Raw genomic sequence first — 25,222 nt, 5'->3', positions numbered from 1 at the left:
ATCAGCCGGGCATGGTAGCGCGCGCCTGTAATTCCGGCTACTCGGAAGGCTGAGGTGGAAGGATCGCCGGAGCCCAGCAAGTTGAGGCTGCGGTGGCCAGGAGCGGCCACTGCACTCCAGTCTGGGCGACAGAGTGGGACTCCCAACTCAAAAAAAAATACTAAAACACTGTGTGAGAGAAATTTTATTATGTAACTTATAGACTAGATAATAATATGATTACAGAGAAGATTACAGTAAATATCTCATATTAAAGTTTCTTATCTTGCATATTACTTAAGGATACTAAAGATTTGCAAAAACAACAAACCAAGTTTGATTCATTATTTTAAGCTACTATTCAGACTCAAATGTTAATAAAACCACATTGGACCCAAATGATATTTATTATACTGAAATGGTAGTCATTTCATTCTGAATTCTGACAAATATATTTTGAGTTATGTTTCTAAAATGGGACTATGGCAGGAAAGCCTTAATTTGCTAAACGTAATGAAGTCCATTAGAACCAAAATGGTGTTAATACAGTCAGAAAGCTTAAAGGATATATGCACATTTCTTCAAATTTAAAAATGAACAAATGTATGGCAAAAACCTCTCTACAAATCTAGAACTGGCTAATATCTTTGTGAGTAACTTTAAATGGAAATGCCATAGGTCATTTCTAGGAGCCTAGCAAGAAATGATTCTTTTTTTGTTGTTGTCAGATGGGATTTATGATTATAGACATAACTATCAGAGTACATATTTATATTAGAAAAATAATTTTAGATGTAGATTCCTAAATTAGATGACAAAGGACATTTTAAATATTTTACAATTCCATGTTATTGTATGGAAGCCACTGACTGAGCTTATGGAAGAACAAATAAAAACTCTTCGGGAGATACTTACCCTTTTCTGTTCTTTTATATACTCTATCAATTCATCTCTTGTTCTTTTCACTGCTTCTTCCACAGCCTTTTCACTTCGCTTCTGCTCTTCCGCTAATGCTGCCTTAACAGTTTCCTGTTTGTGGGAGGACGAAAAAAGTCAGGGAGGTATGCATGTACCATGACAACTTTGCATCCATTTTATATAAACTAGAAATCCTCTTCAATGGATTACAGCTCATTCTATTCAAAGTGTTTCTTTAAACAGGAATTAAAACTTACAAAATCTTTTGGGATCTGTTAGAGATTTCACAGAACTCCCTTTCCTAAACTGAGTGAAAGGGAAAGGGAATGGAATAAGACATTTACTGCAGGGAGCGCCTGACAGACTCCCATGGCTTCCTTACCAACCTTTCATTTGATGTTTACATGATTCATTGCCTTCCTGTATTTTGCACTATCCACATAAGACTTCCAAGTTGTGTTTATTCTTCCAAGAACACCCTAATGCTCTAGCTGTTTTATTCACGTTTAATTTTGCCATCATACAATAATCAAGTGTGGTCTGGGTGGTAAGATTTACAGCTAGTTTGTCCTCTTGCCAGGTTAAGATGTTGAGAGCTGGACACCATGAATAAGAGGCCAAAATTCCACCCTGTGTGCTAATATTTGAAATGAGAGATGTAGGGTGGAAAATGATACTCTTCATTTTATTAAAATATTAATCAGGTACCAAAGAGAGTTTAGAATTGCAGACAGAGAGGAAAAAAGACTAAAATTCTGGGAAGAACAACAACCACAACAACCACTTCCCGAGAAGTAGCAGTATTTTCTGCTAAAATAACGTTTCATGTGTTAGAATGAATGCCACAAATGAAATTCTTTCACTTCCATCTATTTTTGTAGGTACCATCCTTTGTTTTTTTTTTAATTGGACAGCAAGGCAATCAATTAGAAAATGACTTTTCTCAAAATATTTTCTTCAATTTTTATTCTTGAAGTCTCCATTTTGTGATGCTTATATATGTTTTTGCTATTTCCCAATTAAGTTTAGATATGTATGTGTAACCTAGAAAATTTAAAATAATATCAAGGATTCTCTATCTTAATTATACTTACTATAAAAAATTGAAAATACAAAAATATAAAAATTAAGCAACATACTCATATATACACACTTGGATACAAAGAAGATGGGATGTAAATTATACACACTATTTTCTAACTGGTATTCGTCACTTAAAATACATTTTGAATATTTTCTTAATTCTTTACATATTTTTCTCATATAATTTCAATTACATTACAAGGCCAAACTCATGGATATTTTGGTAGTTTTTAATAAAATAAAGCAGTGATGAACATTCATATCTATGTCCTTGTGGTACATCTTAGATATTTTCTTAGGGCCAATTCAAAAAGTGAAATCATTTTAGCCACAGGATATAAACCCCACATAGCTTTTGACATTTTTAAACACATTTTTCCCATAAGTAGTCCATGAGGGAGGCCATTTTCTTGCATCCTTGATACCATTTACATTAATCAGTTTTTAGAATCTTTGCTTATTTGGGGAGAATGGTATCTAATTTTATTCTGTATTTTTAAAAGATCATTATGTGATGTTGATCATTTAGTTCATAGGAATATTAGCAATATACAAGTTTTCTTCTGTCATGTGTTGATCATGTCATTGAGAGAGGAGATAGAAGCTGGTTAGGCAGAGAGAGAGAGAGGGGTAGTCTCAAGGAAACTTAATACCTGTAGGAGTGTCCCCTGAGCCACCCTATTATATAATGTTGGCTGAAAAATGTAGTTAATGTGGTTAAGAACATCCTCTCAATTCAAGATGTACTGTTCAAAGGGACTTTTTGCTGCTTAAATGCAGGCACAATAGCTTAATATAGCATTAGCATTGAGGTTTTACCCCCCTTTGAGTGGACTTTTCTGTGGTACTTATGGATAATATTCAAGATGGAGTAACTTTGGTCAAGGTCACTCATGTGCAATAAGAGCTGGGTTTCAGGAAGTAAGGGGCAGATGAGACGTAAATGAGAGAAATGCTCCCAGAAAAGATAAGTTAAAAAACACAAAAAAACCTCCTAGCACCGGGTTACTCATTTCGGCCCCCCCCTTTTTCTAGAGAGCTTTGTTGCTTAGTAAATTCCTTCTTTCATTCATCCTTTTGGTGTCCACGTTCCTTAATCTTTTTGGTTATGGGACAAGAATCCAAGGTTGCTGGTTTAAGCTAACAATGGAGTTTAAAACTCCTGCAACATCATCTTCCCCTTTTCTACTAGTATACTCACCATTTTTTGGATTCCCTTCCTAATATATAGGATTAACTCTGAAAGTCTTTGAAAATTGTTACTATCTCATTTTTAATCACTGAGTACATTAAAATTTAGTTCCATTGATAAAATAATAGAAAAAAGTAATTTCCATAGTTATTTAAAGACTAAAGTTGAAAAACTATTCTAATTTTTTTAAAGATGAGAATAATATTATTCAAAATAAAAGTATCTGCTATTATAATTCTTACTGACTTCATACTTAAAAATTTAGAATTTAGTTTTTCAGATTTAGAAAGGTAAAACATATTACATAAACCAAGCTCTCTGAAATCAACACATTAATAATTCTGTAGTGAAGAATACAAATGTTCACACTATGTGGGTATATTAAAAGTATAAATAGCTTCACAATAGTTCAGGTCAGGTTTTACCAACAAATGAGTTACAAAAATCCTTAGTTTTCAGTGCTTTCTGAAACTTCAAAACTGCAGACAATGATAGAGACCTTCTAATGTCTGTCCATATTGTCATAGTCCCAGAGAAGGGCATGGCCAGGACACAAGTGCTCCTGTACATTCCTGAGAGCTAATAAAAGTTGTGCTTGTCCTCATCTCCTAAGCCCTCCCAGTGAGTAGTTTCAGGGGATCGTTGACTTCCCTGTAGTCTATGCCCCATCAACTGAAAGATGCAAATCTTTTCCTTTTACTCCCTTTTTCTGTGTGGTTATAAGTTTGAATAATATAGTATCAGTGTGATTGTAAGTCTTGTGAATTACATAACTTTTGTATCAATGTAATAGTAACCTTTGTGATTTGTATAACTTTTGTGTAATGCATGATGTCTTAGGCCCATTACCCTACGACAAGCTTGACTGACACTTCTGCCAGGCCCTACTGATGAAAGCTATGGGATACCTCTGATACCTGGCACCAGGAAGTCTGGACAGAAGAATGTCACTATTGATAAATGAGGCTGAAAACTCAAGTTCTATACAATGCTCTGCTGGTCACACGGCTAATGTACAGGTACCGACAACTCTGGACTATAAAAGTGAACTGTAAAAGCCTAGAGGGTGAGTAGAACCATTTTGAAAGACCTTGAGTCTGGTTCTGCTCCCTGGATTCGAACTCAGAAATAAACTTCTCTCTACCAGTTCCCTGCCCCTTTGATTTACTGGTATCAAGGGGAGCAGCCGAGTGTTACTTGGACCATAACAATAAGACTTTCTATCTAACAAGGAATATATCAGTAAATTTGACCAGGTCTGTCTGATTGAAAACAGTTTCAATTTTAAAAAATGGCTACATCCAGAAAAAACATGAAGAGTTAACTAATTTTCTTCATTTGATCTTTTTTGGGGGGAGATGAGTGTTTGTATTACCTGCTTAGTTCAAATTTTTGAGAATCTTCCTTTCCTCATTTTGAACTGGCAAAGTACCACTTACAGGACAAAGTTACCCTTGATTCTCACTACCCAACTGGGAGTTAGGAGACAGTCAAGGTTGTGAACTCTATACTGAAACAGTATTTGTCAATAAACAATTCCTTTGAATATGATACAAAAATAAAGTTTTCTCCTTCCATTTTATATTCATACAAAATTCTGAATTAGAATAGATTATCAAATTTTGTTTGCATGTATGCAAGTGACTGTGAATATCTGTCTGCAACTTTTGCTGGCTCCATAAATGAACTATATTCCCATGTCATGTGAATTAATCTAAAATAAAGCATAGCTTGCAAGGAATGAAGAACTGCCACCAGTAAGTACATTCAAATAGCTAATTTTGAAACAATATTTTCCAGAGTATTTTAGTGATGGCAGCACCATTGGAACATGGTACATTATCTAAGGCAGGATTTTTTTCAACCTTGACGCTATTAACAATTTTTTGCTGTAAGGAAGCATCATGTGTTAAACAGCATACCTGGTATTTACCCATTAGGTGGCTTCCAGTTGAGAAACATTATCCTAAGGTAAAGAATTTAGATGGAAAAAAATCAATTGCATATATGTTATGGTATATTGATTAAAACAGATCTGTTGTATTTCTTTTCATGTGCTGAATACTCTCATCATCTAAAATATATGTAGAAATATCATATCCAAATGATTATATAACTAGTTTTTAAATGTAGAGTCCTATACACTTGTTTTTAAAACATGAATGACAAGAAATGGTTTTTACACTGCTATAAGCCGGGCTCGGTGGCTCAGCCTGTAATTTCATGCCTTTGGGAGGCTGAGGTGAGTGGAATGCCTGAGCCCACGGGTTCGAGACCCGCCTGGGCAACTTGGCAAGACCTCATCTCTACAATAAATCAAAAAAATTAGCCAGGCATAGTAGCGCACGCCTGTAGTTTCAGCTACTTGGAAGGCTGAGGTGGAAGGATTGCCGGAGCCCAGCAAGTCGAGGCTGCGGTGGCCAGGAGTGGCCACTGCACTCCAGTTTGGGTGACAGAGTGAGACTCCAACTCAAAAAAAAATAAAAATACACTGCTATGATTAAGCAGGTCATATTGAATATCACTCAGGCCTGTGAGCTTATGTGATATTTTGTACAAGATTTTATAGTATCTTTATTACTTAAAAGTATAGTTATGCTTTAGCATCCTTCAAATCTACCATACATTTCAGTAATCACAAGATCATGAACCAATAAAGGTCTGTGGTTGTTTGCTCTTTATCAGTGTAATTTTGTTAAGGATTGTAAACATAGTTGAATTATTTACAGGAAATAAATATCAGCAACCAAACTCAATTCTGGTCTGTGGGTTGTAAACCACAGTATCATGTGGTTGTTTAATTTTCTGGAGCAAGTGCATATTTTACTTATTTTTTGTTTCTACACATGATGCATGCATATTATCTAATTATGTATTATTTTAAATTGCATGTGGTTGTGGAAATGTCCCATAGAAAATGACTGATATACTAGAGAGGCAAAGATCAGATATCACATGTTAATCAGAATTCTTGTTTGACATTGGTAGAGAACTCTGCTCCTGTAACTCATTTGTCAAATATTTCCTAAATACCTATTATGTGTAAAGTCCCAGATATTGAAGGCTTTTCTTGTCCTTCTCTTGATGAGTTTAGAGTTTACTTGTGAAAACAAAACATAAACACACAGAAACTTAATTAGCAGTATACCCAAAGAGATCTCAAAAAGCATTCTAGTTAATGAGTGATGGCCATATTAATTTGAGTTACAAGAAGGAAATACCATGATGTCTGCAATGGTCAAAAAAAGCTTAAAAAAAGAGGTGGGCTCGGACCTGAGATTTAACAGGTGTTTTGTATGCAGAGGCATGAGGAAGAACACTGAGAGACTGGTATAAGTATGTCATGTTGACTGCTATTTAGGAATAAATGCTTATGTGGCATTTGGTATAAGAATGCAAAGATAAAACCCGAGTATATGATTGAAGCTTCTGGCTACAGGTGGGGGTTGTTGTGGGAAAAGTAGAAACAAAGGAAGGCTGGGATGAGGTAGTAGGGAGCCTGAAGGCTCAAAGTCAATGTCAGCAACTCCAGTAAAGAGTTATCAATAACAACACGTGAACTGGTTGCTCTTCTTGCCTCATAGTATGGTCTTTACATGAGTCAGCAGAATTTTTATTAATCCCATACATATAGCCATGCTTGCCCCACTCCAAATTATATGTCAATAGTAAATAGGTTGAATCTTTAGGACAACATCTCTCAAAGGTTGCTAACTCTGAATTTAAACAACGGTCTAAACAAAGAACAGATTTTCATTCCCTTCCTACATAGGCATTATTAGTATCATCCTGTGTCTATACCCAGCAAGTCTAATTTAGGGCACATATGCTAGCAATTTGTATCTATGTTTGTTATGCCAATGTACAAATCGAACAGTTTCATTTAAAGTTGGGAGAAAATGTTCTGGACTGTCCAAACTTTCATTCTTTCTAAATTTTAATATATAGAACAACTAATCATTCAGGATTAAGCGTAGAGTGATTTGAGGGTAATAAATGTAGCTTTTTAGCTAAAACACTAGGAAAGTAAGTGCCATTTTAGTGTTTGGAACAAGTAACTCCCCAAATGAAATAAGCCTATATAATCAGAAACGTAACTTTTTAATAACTATTTGTCTACATTCATAGGTATTACTGAGTAGGTATCCTACTCAATTTTCTGCTGCTATCACAGAATACTACAGACTGGGTAATTTACATAGATAAAAAAGTATTTGGTTCATAGTTCTATAGTCTGGAAAGTACAAGATCAAGGGGTCAGATCTGTTAGAGGGCCTTCTTGCTGTGTCATAACACAATGGAATATATCAAATTACAAAAAAGAGCAAGAAAGGGCAAGGACATTCCAGACAGAAAGAAAATGGGAGCTGAATCTATCCTTTGATCAGGAGCCCGCCCCCATAGTAACTAACCCACTCTTGAGATAATGGTATTAATCCACTGACGAGAGCACAGCCTTCATGACCTAATCACCTCTCAAAGGTTCCATCTCTTAATACCATCATGATGGTAATTAAATTTCTTTATTTTTGAGTTGTAGTCTCACTCTATTGCTCAGGCTAGAGTGCAATGGCACACTCAAGGTCTGGGGTCCAGCGACACTTCCACCTTAGCCTCCCAAGTAGTTGGAACTACAGGCACATGCTACCATGCTTGGCTAATTTTTAATTTATTGTAGAGACAAGGTCTCGCCAAGTTGCCTGGGCTGTTCTTGAACCTGCGGGCTCAGGCTATCCACTCACCTCGGCCTCCCAAAGTGCTGCGATTACAGGCTGAGCCACTGAGCCTGGCTGTAATTAAATGTCAACATGAATTTTGGAGGGAACATTCAAACTACAGCAGCAGGCCAACAGACTTTTTTTAAAAAAATTATTGAATATAATTTTAATTGGATTTAACCATGGGGCAAGAAATGGGACAAACTCTTCTCTAGAGAGGGTGGGGTATACATTCTGTAAACAGGTTTAATCTTTACACTCTAAGAGATGCATATTTATTTGGGAACACAAATAAGCAGATGTTATCTTAACGAAATATGGTAAATGTCATGATAGAGGTACAGGGTATTATGGAAGAAAGATACCTATGAAAATGGAAAGTATAAGGATTCTGAAAGAATGTTAAGGGAATAGGCTATGCTTGTATTCCTCAGAATCTGAAATTACTCAATTACAGTGAAAGGAGGACTGAGAAAAGGATAAGAAAAGCACTGGGGCATGAGCACTCTGTGATAGTGGAAGTACAAAATACAGGTATTTTAGTATCAAAAAAGCACAAAGTAAAAGGCAGAGAGTGGTCAGAGATATGGCTGATGGGGTAAGCAACAGAGAGATAATGTATAGTTTTTGTGTGTCATATGTCTGGATATCATATGCTTCAGTTTTCTCATTTGTAAAACGACTAATAATAGTATCTTCCAATATAGGTAGCTGTGATAATTAACTGAGTTAGTCTATGTAAAATACTTAGAACTGTGCCAGGTACACAAGAAGGGTTCAATAAATCTAAATGCTCTTGTTAAATATTTTGGACTCTATCTTGTATATGGTAGCGTGTCACTGAAGAGTATCATGGGCTGATGTGATTTATATATTGGTCATGATATTCTGTGGTACTGAAAGATGGATTTGTGGGGAATAAAACTATAGTCAAGGAGACCAATTAAGAAACTGCTACAATAGTTCAGGCAAGAGACATGGTTAATTGAGGTGAATGGGTAAGATTTAACTGATATTAAGAGTGTCATGAAGAAAAATTAGCAGGACATACTGAATGAATCAAAACAGAAGAAGGGAGGGAAGGGAGGAGTTAACCATTTAAGAACAGCCAATTAACCAAACAATCAAAGAAGTAACTAGTGTAGGCATGATATTAACTTTTATTGCTCCAATAAAACTAGTCTGTAGAGACTTTTATATATCCTCTTAAGTGATAAAACAAATTCTAAGACATGAACATAAACTTTTTAACAAACTCCTCCAGAGACACCTCTTTCTTGGTTCTTTTTTATGCATGTTAGAAACAATATACCAAACATGAGTGTATCTATCCAGGGCTAGGTTTGCCTTCTCCCTGTTTAAACCGATGATCTGTTTTTGTAGAAGACCAGCATGAATACTTTTCAAATCTAAATTTCAAATTGAAGTTATTCCATGTAGTTTCCTAAGTGAGCTAAAAGATTTAGGAGATTATATGCCTAGTTATTGAAACAGATAAACATACTTTGATGAATTTCACAGTGAATCTCTGGAAAAATTACAAATAATATGTCTACTAATACATGTACAGGGGTTTTAAAAATCAGTTATATTCACATGATAAGGAAAAATGCTAATGGTTGATCACAGTGTGTGTGATCACAACTTACCTCTCTAGCCTCACTTTGCACACCACTGTGAACCATAATCTCTATGCTGCAGCCTGAACTGCAATCCTCTTGGTCCTTCTCTGTGCCATGCTTCCTCTGGCTCAGGGCCTCAGCAGGCACACATTCTCGCACAATGGAACGCAGTGCCCTACCTATCTTCATTTAAAGATGCTTTCTCATTTTTCAGATCTCAACCTGATTTTCACTTCCTTGGAGAAGCCTTTCCTAGAGCATCTCTTATTGTTTGCATTTATCACAATTGCACATTTGCATTTATATGTGTGTTTATTTGATAAATGTTTGTTTTCCCTATTAGCAAATTAGAGTCATGAAGGAATAAAATATGCTTGTTTTCTCATTAATGTATTCCCAAAGTCCAACAGAATTCCTATCAAACAGTAGATACTGAATATTTGTTGAGCTGATCTAAAAAAAATAGATACTACCATAAATATGCAAGTGATTCAACAATGAACAATGGAAAAAAATTGACTACTGAACCAACCGTTTATGTTGTAGAACAGATAACTCTTACTCTAAATATTTTACAATTACCATACTAATTGCAATATACAATGTGTATTATATCTGTAGAAGGACTTTCAAGTTCAAAGTTTCCTCGTGAGTGTTGACAAAAACAAATTACTTCTAATTTACTCAAAGAATATGTGAAACTGTTCTTTAAAAATTTTGTCTCATTTTTAAACTCCTAGAGGTTAAAAATGATGTGGTAATACACAATATTATGCAATCATTTTTTTCCTGCAACACACATAATTTTTAAGTTGTTCTGTACTGTTTTCAACTAAAGTTAACAGTTAATTACAGGGAAGGAATTGAAAGCCCATCTGTAAACTCTATCGATAAATCTCACAACGTAACCCTCTAAAGATTTTAATAGATATATTATGTATCTTAAAAGTATAATATAAACCACAGTTAGAAAAAATACCTAAAATATTTTCATAAATACTTTGACAGTTACTTATGAAGAAATCTAGGGGTTTTCTCCTTTCTTGGTGTGTGTTCATGCATCCTAAGTTTTATCCCTGCAGATTTATTCATATGATTAGGAGAATGATTTTCTCAAGGTCATAGTAAACATTACAAACGAAGGAAGGCAGTGAATTAAGGTTGGCTTCCAAGTCAGATAAAAATCAATCAGTACTTTTATTCCTCTGAATAAAATATTAACTAAATTCTTAAAAATTATATTAAATATTAGTACATGTAAAATAAAAAATAACATTTAGAATAAGGTATAAAAAATAACACACATGCCATGTATCCCTCAACAGTGTAAGAATTAGAACAGTACCAGTAATGCTGAAGTCCCTGTGTGACCATTATGAATTCCATCCTCAACAGTTTCTCAGTTCTCAGAAGAAACGACCATACCTCTTTCTATTCATTTTATGTTCTCTCAATATTTCTAAATAACATTCTTATGCTAATTTTACAATTTTATGTATTATTTTTTTACCTTTCAGTATGGAAGATGGGGAATTTATTTTATTTCTTAGAACCATTACAAAACTTAAGACAGATATTTTTAGATCCCCTATAATCTCAGTTTAGATGGTTTACAATTCTGCATAAATCTATAGTTAACATATTAGTTTTTGCCATATAATAATAAACTTAAAATTTAGTGGCTTAAAACAACAAATATTTATGTAGATTGGAGATCAGTAAACTACCACCAATAAGCCAAATATGGTCTGTTGCCTGTTTTTATACAACTCACTAGATCATAATGGTTTATGGTTTTTACATTTTTAAAAGGTTGAAGAAAAAGAGAATAATATTTCATGACATGACTCCCATCCAATCATACTGCTGTTTGGTGTATCACAAATGAGTGACGCAGTTATGACTCTATTTAAGTACTATGAATATTATTGTGCTGTAACATTTTTTTATTCCACTGCATGTCTATTATGCCAAAACAAGAAAAGAGAACTCTGTTGTACTTTTAAAACATAGTGGAATGTGATTATTTTGTTATTTAATTAGATGGTGAAAAGCTCTTTATTACACAATGAGATCATATGATAATTGTGCTAAAAGCATGAATATATGTTAATGTTACTAAGCATCAGGCTTAGCACTTATTATAATATTCCCAACTACCAGGAAAACAGAAACATTAAAAATTTTAAATGCATTATCTCTTTTTAATATATATTTTATTTAAAGATTTGGGTTACAATTCAGGATTAGGTATACAAGTAGACATTGTACAGGTAAGACAACAGAATTTCTTCACACACACACACACAGCAGCCAAATTAAGTCTCCAAGTGGGTCATATACTGATGGTGAGTTTTTAAAATTGTACTTAATAGCAGACAGACAAATGTTCCCTTAGGGGAGAAAAAGACCTTTTGTGATAACATCTGCTTAAGAAATAAGGGCACTGGTAGCAAAATCAATAGTCAATTAAAAAGACAAGTGATTCTGAGTAGTTTTCCTTGGCTCTTCATGAGTCAGATGTTACTGATACTGCCGAACTGCCAATTGTTTATTTCAGGAATCAATGCCAAGTTTGAGGTTGTTAAAGACTTAAGCTCTACGAATAGTCTGCATGGAACAACTTCTACAAATAGTCTATTTTTGAGGACTATTGAGGAAGTCGAAGAACTTGAATTCAGTATAACCTGATATGGAATCTGTTAAGATGTGCTACAATTGATGACAGTAAAAAATAGGTGTGTAATAAAAGAAGACTTAGATGGACAAATGTATAAAATTGACAAAAAAGTAAATTATTTAAAACTCATGGTTATTCATCAGCAAGTATTTTGAAAAAACAAAACAATTTTAACCTATTATGTGCTACTAAATGAGTAGTATCAACAGGGAACTTTCTTTGTATGTGTGGACTAAAACATGTCAGTTCAATGAATTTTTGTCAGAAATTCAAGCTGAATATCCTGACTTGCCAGTATTACACAGCAGTTCAATGACTTAGCAGTGCAAAGATTTGTTGTGATTTTCTGAGCTCAGTACTGAGACTGAAACTTTTTCTGAACAATAAGAACCACAATTACCAAACAATGAATGCCTTTAGAAATCAGCTTTTCTTTCTCTCTCTCTCTTTTTTTTTTTTACACAGTAACGTTTCTTAATGAATTCAATTAAAAATTACATGGTAAAATAACAATTACATGCAAGATGTATTCCATGATTTAGCCATCTGAACTACACTCAACACTGGTTGAATCACAAAGTCAAGCTTCTTTATACACTTCCTGTGCCTCAACAGTTAAAGAGCAAGACATCCATTTCCACACAAATTTATAAGCTCAAACTACAATGCCAGAGGTGTTTTTCAGAGATAGATGCAAGTGCAAAGGAAATGTCTATATTTTAAAATCCACTTACTGTAAAATTGTGAAACTTTCATCTAATCTTCAATTGGAAGTAATTAATATGTACTATAATGACATGCTAAGTGCAAAATATTAAGAGAATCTAACAGAATTCTATAAATGTCTCCCAAGTGATGAATATACTAAGTCATTATCATATGTTCATTGATTGATATCATTTGTGAAAAGTCATTTTTAAAGATTAAATACGTAGAATGTCATTATAGACCAACATTAATAGCCATCCAGTGAGTATTTGCAAATACTTTAATAATAGGGATAACTAACTTTGAATTACAAATGTTATTCCCCAAATTAAGCAAATGTTTTCCTCCAAAGGAGAAGTTTATTCTTTTCATTAAATCGACATTAAAAATTATACTCTATTACTACTATATTTTAAATTTCATTAATTAAAAAGTTAATATTTGTTTTTTCTCGTTATATAAACACCTCCATAATCGTCTCAATTAAGCTTTTTGGTCCATAAAGCCTAAAACATTTATTTGGCCCTTTACAGAAAAAGTAAATCTGCCAATCTCTGATTTAGGTCATGATCTGCAAGTTGGCAATCTGGAATGGGCTCAGTTGTGGAATTCTTTTGATCTTGGTTGAACTCTTTCATGTATTTGCAATCAGTTGCTGGGGCTAGTGTGAATGGCTACTACTAGAATGGCCTCAGATAGGAGAGCTTATCTTTTCCTCCAATCTCCAGCAGACTAGTTTAGGATTTTTCACATGGAAGCTGGACAAGATTGCAAAACAAACAGTGAGAAAGCTAGTAAAGCCTCTGGAGATATGGGCTCAGAAATGATACAATGTCATTTTAGTCACATTATAATGACCTGAATAAATATTTATTATGAATTAATTCCCAAATTCTCCTCTAGTTGTCCCTCAATATGTACAAAGCTATCAAACATTCTGTTTATCATCTTGGAGCTGTATCTACTGGACACATCTCCAAACTGGATTGGTTGTCCTCGGTTTACCCTCTGCTTTGGTGTATTTTCTTAAGGAGGTTCCCAAGAAAAAGCATATGGGAAGTAAAAGTTTTGATATCTAGTCTGTCTGAAAATGCCTTTATTCTACCCTCATACATAACTGTTTGTTTGGCCAACTATGAATTTCCAGGTTCAAAATATTTGTGGAATTTTATAGTTTGCTGAGAAGACTGATTACATCTTAATTCATCAATATGTGCATATTTACCCATCTAAGATAAATTTTCTGTATCTTATTTGTCTGTTTCTCAAAAATTTCAACAAAGAACTTAGTTATAGGCCTATCTAGAAACTCACGACTTACAATTTAGAAATTCATGTTCTTTAATTACAGACTTATTTTTAAAATAGTAATAAGATAATATAATATTATGATTTCCTACATTGCATTTTATTAATTGCTCAAAATCATGGGATTAAGCTAAAAAAAACCTTTCTGAATTGCCTGATTTTCTGATCTTTTCACTCCTATTTCCCTTTCTTTTTTTGTATTTTTACTCTTTTCTCTGGATGATGTCTATAACTTTATCTTCTGACTTTTGCTTTTTTTTTTTTTACTCTATCATATTTTTAATTTCTAACCTTGTTCTTTTGCTTTAAAAATAGCATTCTCATTTCACAGATGCATAATCTCTTATCTCTGAGGAAATTAATGACCTTTTTACTTTATACATATATATATATCTCCACAAAATTTTTAATTATCTGATTTTCATGGGAAGTTATATGTCCAGACATGACTACTGCTCATGTCTAAAGAGTAGAAGCACTAAAAAGATGAGGAACACCTCTGTATTTGAAGCTGTGGCTTGTGGACTGTGCTCTTAATAAAAGCGTAAACGGGTTAGGTAGTTTCCTTGGGGCAATTTCTAATACCAATATATTTAGGTCTTTTATCTTGGGCTGTTCAGATTCCTCATAAAAGAATCTTCCCATTTTCTGTTTGCTGTCAGCAATCTGAGAGCTGGGATGGGGGATAAAAGAAAAAGGCTAAGGATCTTAATAAGCACCATGAAAATGTTTCCTTATGTTCCTTCCAAGCTCGATTTTCAGTACAGCACCTATACCTTCAACTATGCTTGGTGATCTCTGGTGGGAGTGTAAACTAGTACAACGTCTGTGGAAAACAGCGTGGTAATTCCTAAAAGATCTAAAAATCGACCTTCCGTACGATCCTGCAATCTCCCTAGTCTTCTGTCAGGTTTGAAAATGATAACTGGGACTATAACTGTTTATTAAACAGATTTCCAAACTTTCCTTTTACTGGCCACCTCATCTTTATTCCCACTTCCAGAGGTATCTATTGCTGCTAAACAGTAAGTCTTTTGGAGTTCCTACAAGGTATATTGGTCTTCTTAGCCACCTCCACTTCTACTAGCTTAGGACTTCGTTTCAGTGGAATTTCGGGAGAAAGTAAAGTAATATTATAAATGAATACTTTACATATACTCTTTAAACTAGATGTGTGTTTTTAAAATCTAAACTTATTATGAAATAAATTTAGATTTACAGAAAAGTTGCACAGATAGCACAAGAATTTCCATACACCCTTCATCTAGCTTGCCCTAATAATAACATCTTACAGACTTACAGCATGTTTATCGAGTTACCATATAAGACTACTAAATACAATATAGATTTTATTTGCATTTTACTGTTTTTTTCTACTAATGCTCCTTTTCTGTTCCAGAATTTATATACAGTAAAACATTACATTTAGATTCATGTCTCACTAATCTCCTCTAATCCATGAAAGTTTTTCAGTCTTTATTTTTCATGACATTGGTACTTAAAAAAATTTTGTTTAATTTTAAAGATGTGGGGTACAATTCAGGGTTAGGTATACAAATGTTCATTATGCGGGTACCCTTGCTGATGAGGTATGCCCACCTCCCCTGGCAGTTTCCCACTACTGCCAATCCCACCCCCCACACCCTCTCCCAGTAGTTTCCAACTACTGCCAATCCCTTTCTTATAGTATTATGATAAGAGTTCAAAATCTCCTTATAAGTGAAAACATGAGGTATTCAGGTCTTTGTTTCTGTGATAGATCACTCAGTATCATAGACTCTAAGTCCATCCAAAGTGCTGTGAAGTTCATAATTTTGTCCTTCTTTATGGCCTCATCATATTCCATCATGTATATGTATCACCTTTTCTTTATCCAGTCCTCTTTTGATGGGCAGCATGGTTGGTCCTGTGTCATTGATGTTGTGAATAATGCTGCAATAAACATGCATGCACAAATATCTTTTTCATAGAGTGATTTGAGTTCCTCCGGGTATATTCCCAGCAGGGGGATTGTAGGATGGTATGGAAGGTTGATTTTTAGCTCTTTTAGGAATTGCCACACTGTTTTCCACAGAGGTTGTACTAGTTTACACTCCCACCAACAGTACAGAAGTGTTCCCTTTCCCCCTGCATCCTCTCCAGCATCTGTTGTGTTTTGAGTTATCGATGATGGCCATCATTCTGACTGGAGTTAAGTGGTATCTCAGTGTGGTTTTAATTTGCATTTCTTTGATGACTAGTGAGGCTGAGCATTTTCTCGTGCATCTGTTGGCATTTGTATGTCTTATTTTGAGAAGTGTCTATTCATATCTTTCGCCCACTTTGTACAAGTGTTGTTTTTTTTTCTTTTCAGCATGTTTGAGTTCCTTATAGATCCTAGATGTTAGGCCTTTGTCAGACATACAGTTGGCAAATATTTTTTCCCAGTCTGTGGGCTATCTCCCTGCTCCCTTGATGGTTTCTTTTGCTTTGCAGAAGCTTGTCAGTTTGATGAGGCCGCACTTATCTATCTTATCTCTTATGGCATGGGCACTTGGGGTTTTCATCAGGAACCGGCTGCCAGTTCCAATTTCCATAAGGGTGTCTCCTGCATTTTCTAAAGTTCTTAAGGTTAGAGGTTTTATGTTTAGATCTTTAAACCATTTAGAGTTGATTTTTGTGTATGGTGATAAGTAGGAATCTTGTTTCAATCTTCTGCATGGGCCAGCCAGTTTTCCCAGAACCATTTACTGAATAGGTTTTCTCCTTTCCCCAGTGGTTGATGGTGGAGGCTTTGTTGAAATGAGTTGGTTGAGAAATTGAGATTTTGCTTCTGGAATCTCTATCCTGTTCCATTGGTCTGTGTGCCTGTTCTTATACCAACACCAGGTTGTTTTAATTACCGTAGCTTTACACCAGGCTCGGTGGCTCAGCCTGTAATCACACATTTTGGGAGGCCGAGGTGAGTGGATTGCCTGAGTCCGCAGGTTCGAGACCCACCTGGGTAACTTGGCGAGACCTCATCTCTACAATAGATCAAAAAATTACCCGGGCGTGGTAGCGTGCGCCTGTAGTTCCAACTTCTTGGAAGGCTGAAGTGGAAGGATTGCCAGAGCCCAGCAGGTCAAGGCTGCGGTGAACGGAAGCGTGCCACTGCACTCCAGTCTGGGCGACAGAGTGAGACTCCAACTCAAAAAAAAAAAATTATTGTAGCTTTATAATAAAGTTTAAAGTATGGGAATGTGATACCTCCTGTTTTTTTGTTTTGTTTTGTTTTTTGTTTTTGCTGACGATTATTTTGGTTATTCGTGGTTGTTTATGTTCTCATATGAATTCCTGTTGTTTCTAGGCCTGAGAAGAGTGCTGCTAGTAATTTAATGGGTATTGCGTTAAATCTGCAGATTGCCTTGGGTAGAATGGACATTCTAACAATGCTGATTCTTCCAATCCATGAGCAGGGAAATTTTCCCATTTCTTTGTGTCATCTTTGATTTCTTTGAGCAGTGTTATGTAGTTTTCATTGTAAAAGTCTTTGACTTTTCTGGTTAGAAAGATGCCAAGGTATTTCATTTTTTTTGTGGCTATTGTGAATGGGATTGTGCTTTTCATTTGGGTTTCTGTTTGTTTATTGTTGGTGTATAGGTATGCGACTGTCTTTTGCACATTTATTTTATACCCTGAGACTTTGCCAAAGTTCTTCATTAGTGAAAGGAGGTTTCGAGGTATAGAATCATGTTGTCTGCAAAGAGGGATAACTTAACTTCCTCTTTTTCTATTTGGATACCCCTGACTTCCTTCTCTTGTCTGATTGCTATAGCTAGGACTTCCAATAGTATGTTGAACAGTAGGGGTGAGAGAGGGCATCCTCGTCTTGTTCGTTTCAGGGGAAATGGTTCCAATTTCTGTCTTTTTAGCAGTATTTTGCCTGTGGGTTTCTCATAGATGGCTCTTATTACTTTGGGGTATGTTCAAATCATGCCTAGATGTTCAAAGGGTTTTATTAAGCAGTGATGCTAGATTTTATCAAAAGTTTTTTCCACATCTAATGATATAATCATGTGGATTTTGCTTTTACATCTGTTGATGTATTTAATTATGTTTATGGTTTTGCGGATGTTGAATCTGCCCTGCATTCCAGGGATGAAGCCTACTTGGTCATGGTGGATGATTTTTGAGATGTGTTATTGGATCTAGTTTGCTAGAATCTTGTTGAGAATTCTAGCATCTATGTTCATCTAGGATATTGACCAGTATTTCTCTTTCTTTCTTGGATATTTACCTAGTTTGGGTATCAGACATTGGTACTTTTGAAGAGTACTTTTCAATTATTTTGTAGAATCTGAATTTGTCTTTTTCTCATTAGAATGGGGTTATGAATTTTAGGGAAGAATATCACAATATGATGCATGAATCTCACTGTCTTCTATTTATGGGGTATGTGATATTAACATAACTTAGTACTGGTAGTGTTAATCTTAGTCATTTCATTAAAATGGTATCTGTCAGATTTTTCTAGTGTAAAGTTGACATTTTTTCCCTTTCTATAATCTATTATTAAGACAGAAATAACTAAGTCTAGTCAACACTCAAGGGGAAGAACATTAAGTTCCATCTATGGACAGAAGTATTTTTTACAAATATGTGAGCACTTTTAAACTACAGACAGGGTTTCTTTTACAGCTATAGAACAGTTCAGCATTTCTAATTCTTCTTGAGTCAATTCTGGGATTTATATTTTTCTAGGTAATAGTTCATTCTATCTAAGCTTTATAATGGATTGGTATTTAAGTTATTCATATGGTTTATATCATCTTTAAACTTTATATGGCATCTAGGTTAGGTCACTTTATTCATTCCTCTGACAATGTTTTTTAATAGCTTTTATTCTTATTTATTAATCTTGTCAGATATTTGTATACCATGTCTCTTACAAAATCAAAAATTGACAGTTATTTGAAATTTTTCAATCTGTCATCAATTTCTTTCATAACCTTTATTATTATTTTCTTCTATTTTTGTTGAATTTTCTTCTTCTGTTTTTCCCTAACTTCCTGAATAAATTGGAAGTGGTAGCCCTTTACTTTCTAGTCTTTTCTATCTTCTAATATAAACATTTAAGGCTATGACTCTCTTTTAAAAGTACAACTTTAAATCCTTCTCACAATTTTCTAAGTTAATGACTATGGTAATAAGGGTAGCATTATTTTTTCTTTATGTTTAGCTTTTAAAAAATTTAATTTCTATCACAATTTTTGCCCATTCTTAAAAATCATAAAATTCTAAAAATTAATACTGCATGCTTAGGTGACTGTCTTTTAATATAACATTATTGAGATTCTTTTATATGGCAGTATATTCATAGTTTTTGTCTTTTTAATGTATGAATGTACCACAGTTGTTTTTTTTTTTTCTGAGTCGGAGTCTCACTCTGTCGCCCAGACTGGAGTGCAGTGGCTGCTCCCGGCCACCGAAGCCTCAACCTGCTGGGCTCCGGTGATCCTTCCGCTCAGTCTTCCAAGAAGCTGGAACTACAGGCACGCGCTACCATGCCCAGCTAATTTTGATTTATTGTAGAAATGAGGTCTCGCCAAGTTGCCCAGGCGGGTCTTGAACCCGTGGGCTCAGGCAGTCCACTCACCTCAGCCTCCCAAAGTGTGGGATTACAGGCTGAGCCACCGAGCCGGCTTACCACAGTTTATTTATCCATTCTACCACTGATGTACATTTTCAATGTTTCCATTTGAGACTTGTATGAATATAGCACCTTTAACATTCCTTGATGTATCTTTTAGTGGATTTAAACACTACTTTCTGTTAAATATATATATAATAGGTATCAGAATATATATACGTGGTGAGCTTTAGTAGACACCACCTACACTTATGAAATGTAGGTAGACACATTTACATTCCAATCAAGGATACATGAGCAGTCTAGATGCTCGACAGCATCACCACCCCTTGGTATTGTCAGTCCTTTTAATCATACCCATAACCAGGGTAAGGGTTTACTGGTATCTCATTCTGTTTGAATTTACAATTTGTGTACTTATAAGGAAACATAAAAGAACAAGAGGAGGCTTAACATAGTGTTTAAGCAACGTAATCAGGATACAAACTTCTTGTCTAGTTCTTACCTCTGCCACTGGTGTTGGTTCAAACTTCTCAAAAGCTCTACACATAGGGTCCCCAAGATGGGTAGTAACAGCTTTAAAGATTCCTCATTTTCATACTTTGAACAACAGTGTTTATATACCTGAGAAACCAAGTCCCAAAATTAAGTCTGATAGGCTTGACTCAAATTATGTTTTTGTCCTCGGAACATGAGGATGGAAAATAATTATTAGCCTAAGTCTACAAGCATTTATGTATACATTTGAAAGTAGGTAGAACTTCACCTCAATTATGGGCTAACAAATAAACTATCAATTATATAAAAGGAATAGAGGCTAGGGAGGTTACCAGTGAATGTCTAAGATACTCACTTATGGTTTAGAAATGTCTCTCTGAAAGCATGGTATCTGGAATTGAAGGTAATGCTTCCATCTGACCAGTAAAAAGAGTGTACGACTTTACTATGACCTAAAACTTCTACTTGTATTCATACACCACTGATCACCTTAGAGCAAATATAGAAAATATAGTTCAAAGTAAACATTTTCCTGAAGCTGAAAGCAATTATACTTGACTCTCCCAGATTATTTTCCAAGTATTTCCTTGAATAACAATAATAAGAATCATTTCACTTTGGCACCCAACAGATATCTGATGAATACAATTTTTTCAAAGAGGACTTTGACATCCAAAGCACTATTTTTGGTAATTCTACTTATGGCAAAATGTTCCATTTAAAAACTACCAAAACTGTAAAGAGCCAAATTGTGCTGTTGGAGACCCAGTTCACTTTTTGAGAGATTAGTATGTCTTTTTACAACAGTGCTGGTCCTATACCGTCTCATAATCTGCTGCTGCTTGTTCAAGACTTAGCTTTGACTTTCAAGGTACTTATAATCTAGAGGAGAAAATATAGAAACAAGTCAGTTTATAGTAATATGGCTGAGTAGTGGTATAGTTATACACTGAATGCCAAGACAAGCATTTGATTGAATCTGTAAGGAGGAAAGAAAAGTTCTCTGGAGGGAAAAACAGACACAAAAAAATCAAACAGCTTAATTATGAGATAAGAGTGGGGTTTGCCAGTTAGAAATGCAATGGTATTCTAGGCTAAAGGCACAGTATGAATTAAGACCAAATACCATAAAATAGCATAGTAAATGCATCAGTAGTTTGGTACTAAAAGCATAGAGTAAGAAGCAGAGTAGCAGAAGAGGGGCTAGAAAGGTATGGACCAGGTATCACTGAAAGATTTATATTTCATGCTAACTAGTCTGAACTTTATCCTATAGATGGCAGGGAGACAAAGAATTTAAAGTAGGAGAATGACTTTCATTTTTTATTCCAAATTGAAAGGGAACAAACCAGAGGTCAAGAAGTCTACGTAAGAGGCCAAAGTAAGTAATAAGAACACGGATTAAGACGATGATAGCAGATTAGAAGGACTTGTATGTTTCAGAATTAACAGGTACAATGCAAAGGTTGTAATGATTAAAAAGTACTCAATAAAGGCCCAATACCATAAAATAGCATAGTATGTACACTAGCAGTTTGGTACTAAAAACATGAAGTGTGAAGCAGCGTGGCAGGAGATGAGCTAGAGGGATATGGACCAGATTACTGAACAATTTATATTTTATGCTAAGTAGCATATCTCCTCAATTCATGCCAGTATTAAAGATAAGAGAGGGAAAGTCTAGAATGAATTCCAATTCTCTGGACTGAATAATCTGGCAGATGATTATCACATTGAATGAATATATTAGGAGGGAGATATAACAGAAGGAAAAAAGGTCTTGAAGGATAAGAAATTGATGCACTATTTTTTCATTTGTCCCTAGATATGAAACATTTGATAATTTAAAATGTCATTATAATTTGACCTATTATCAACTAGGTTGCTATCAAAGTACTGTAAATAAAAACATTAAAAGAAAAAAATAAATCAAAACTAAGGAAGTCAGTACAGAACAATTTCAGGGTTGTGAAACAATCTAGCCTGCTAAGCTAAAATAGAAATGCTATTTCCTTTTTTTTAAAAGAAGTGTCAGGTGGCAGTACTAAATTTCTTAAAGAAAATTTAACCACTGATTGTAATGTCTGTGGCTTTTGGGGAAAACATAAACCCAAATTACAATGGTTGTGGTTATAAACTATTATGAAGAGCTTCCAACGTCAGACATAGTTTGAGTGTCTGTATGCACTAGAGTTCTTCTGCAGGACTTTGCCAGAACAGCAAAATTAATGACTATCCTCTTTTTGCCTACATTGGAGTCAATAACAAATGTACTTTCCTTTCTTTAAAAAAGATTTCAAGTAACAAAATTAATTTAATATGAAAATCAATAAGCCAGAGTCATAAATTTTCCTTTATCTCAGAAAAAAAGCACCATCTACAATCAATACTATGACTTTATCTTATGACCAAGGCCAAACAAAAACATCTCTCTAAATTCTGAGAATTATCTACCACAATGCTTAGGTACTGTGTTTTCTGTCATAGTTTAACTTTTATCTCCTCAGTTCATGCTAGTACTAGCACAGAAAAAGTTTAGAGGTAAATTATAAAGCAAAATCTGGTATTTCCCTTTTTATTTTTCAGAAATAAGCTTTAGTGGCTTAAGTTATACAATGTTTTTGTACTGCCACACTCTATTATTTCCTCATTTCTACTGTGACTTAGTGGCCAAAGAAGAATGTTAATTACTGTTAATTAAAACATTTGCGTGCTGTGAAGTGACCTAAACCTTAGAAATAAAAAATAGCTTCCGGATTTTGAAAAAGTCAGTCCCTTCAAATAGTTTGTAGGTCTCTGGAGAGTGGCTCTTCAGACTCTCTGTATCCCAACTAGCTACCAAAGAACTAGAAGACAGACTGAGCACTAGCCTCTGCAACTAGGCAGGGCTCAGCAGAGGGTGGCAGAGGCTTCCAGTCATACTAGTGACTTTAAATTTCACAGAAAGTCTGGATGAAGGCCTGGTCACTCAACCAGGGGTAATAGTGTGACACAAAAGCACCCATCACTTTAAGACTTTCATTATTTCATCTGAAATACAATTGTTAAGTGTGAGACTATTTCCACTATTATACAGTTCATGTGAAATGGCCATATTCTTTCTAAATAGGAAATAAACACATTCCATTAAACAAAGTCATTAGAGGCCTAACCAGAAAATATTTATTCTTTACCTATTTGACTTTAAATAACACCTACATGCTTATAAATCCCAAATTTTTATCTCCATTTCCATATTTCTAACTGCCTACTCAACATTTCCTCCAGGATTATACTGAATAGTTATCACAAATTTAATATGCACAAATCAGATTTTTTATCACCATGAAACTTAACCTCTCCTTACCCTAGTAAATGAAGTCATCATTTGAAATCACTATCTATCCAGTCATTTATTCTGGTAGAAACTTTTAAAATCAGCTCTATTAAGATATTACTTACAAACAATAAAATTCACCAATATAAAGTACACAATTTGACAAGTTTTGCCAACTACCCAAATCAAGATATAACACATTAGAGTGATCCTCAAAAAGTTTATCTGCCCTCTGATAACCAATTTGTCTTCTGTTATTACTTTTGTCTCCTCTAGAATGTCATATAAATGAAATTATATGATATGCAAATTTTTTGAGGCTGGCTTCTTTCCTTTTTTATCTAAAGAAGTCCTCTGCCGACATTCTCAGCTCCCCCAATTTTTTCTTCATAGCCCATATCAATATATGAAATTATCTTGTTTATTACAGTTCTTTTTCAACTTGAATGCAAGGACTTTGGGGCTTTGTTTACCTTGTTTGATGCTATACGCCAAAAACTTCTAAAAGTGCCAGTATATGTAACAGGATGAATAAATAAAAATAACACCTTAAAATTTTTCTTATTAAAATTATCTAACCATTTCCCAGGATCATGTGGAACTTCCATTAAATGAACAATGAGATAAACCTGTACTTTATACTAAGATGAGGATATTGAAATAGAATAGGGTAGTGGCAATTTTCAAGGCCTCGGAAGTCAGGCTGCCTGGATTGAATACTGTCTGTTGCCTCCTCTAAAGAAGTTAGATGGCCTAAAACAAGTGAAAAATGTCTGTGAACTTTAGTTTCTGCATCTGTAAGAATGGAGATGATAACATTACGTGTTCCATAAAGTAGTTGTGAATAATTAAATGAGATTAGACATGATTAGACAAGCTTAGACATATAAAACAATTAGAACAGTGCCTGGCACTTACTTAGAACTGAATTAAAGATAGCCAATGTTGTTATAATTACTGCTACCTCTACCACCATTTCTAGTATTATCTTGCTATTCATATTTTCTTCAGGCAAATTTTTAAAAAAATACCTTTTTAGTTAGAATAGTCTAAGAAATTTGTTCAGAATAAAGTAAATGAAACTTGAACATGGAGAACTATTATTATTTTCCTTATTGTTATAGGATGACAATATTCTGTCAATTTTTATAATGCTATATTATTTGAAGGATTTTCCTAAAAGAAATTATAAGGACATCAATTATAAATCTAAAACTCATAGTTAAAATCCTCCAGGATATGAACATAATTAAGAGAGAGAATTTCAGATTCTTGTCACTAGTAGCCAAGGGGTAAAGTCTATTTATAAATTATATGCCCAGTCTTGCAACATAACCATTAATAATTTGGAGGAATTAATTAAACTCATAGGATTATTTTTATGAAATCTGTAATAATACATTACTTTTTCCAATTGACTTTTCCTAGTAAATTAATGACATTAACTAATTGATATCTACACAGTTATTTGAAAATTTTGGATAAATACAATTAAGTCACAGAAAACACTGGGAAAGTGGGTATTCAAGGACATTTACTACTTGTTGTTTTCTAAATGCTTACTTTTCTTGTAACTAATATTTCACAAC

At 34.4% G+C, this 25,222-nt stretch overlaps 1 protein-coding gene across 1 annotated transcript in view; it reads right to left on the bottom strand.

Annotated features, from left to right (window-relative positions):
- Positions 1 to 25,222, bottom strand: part of LOC103267917 (coiled-coil domain-containing protein 91-like) — a 62,135-nt gene that overhangs the window by 18,141 nt on the left and 18,772 nt on the right. The window contains exon 5 of the mRNA XM_008065484.2: positions 850 to 1,008. Within this exon, the coding sequence (XP_008063675.2) occupies positions 850 to 1,008 (159 nt within the window). The remainder of the gene's footprint in view (positions 1 to 849; positions 1,009 to 25,222) is intronic.

This window comes from Carlito syrichta, unplaced genomic scaffold (genome assembly GCF_000164805.1).
Source record: "Carlito syrichta isolate Samal-C Ts95f unplaced genomic scaffold, Tarsius_syrichta-2.0.1 Scaffold308561, whole genome shotgun sequence".
Lineage (NCBI taxonomy): Eukaryota > Metazoa > Chordata > Mammalia > Primates > Tarsiidae > Carlito > Carlito syrichta.
This window is presented reverse-complemented; position numbering and strand designations above follow the sequence as displayed.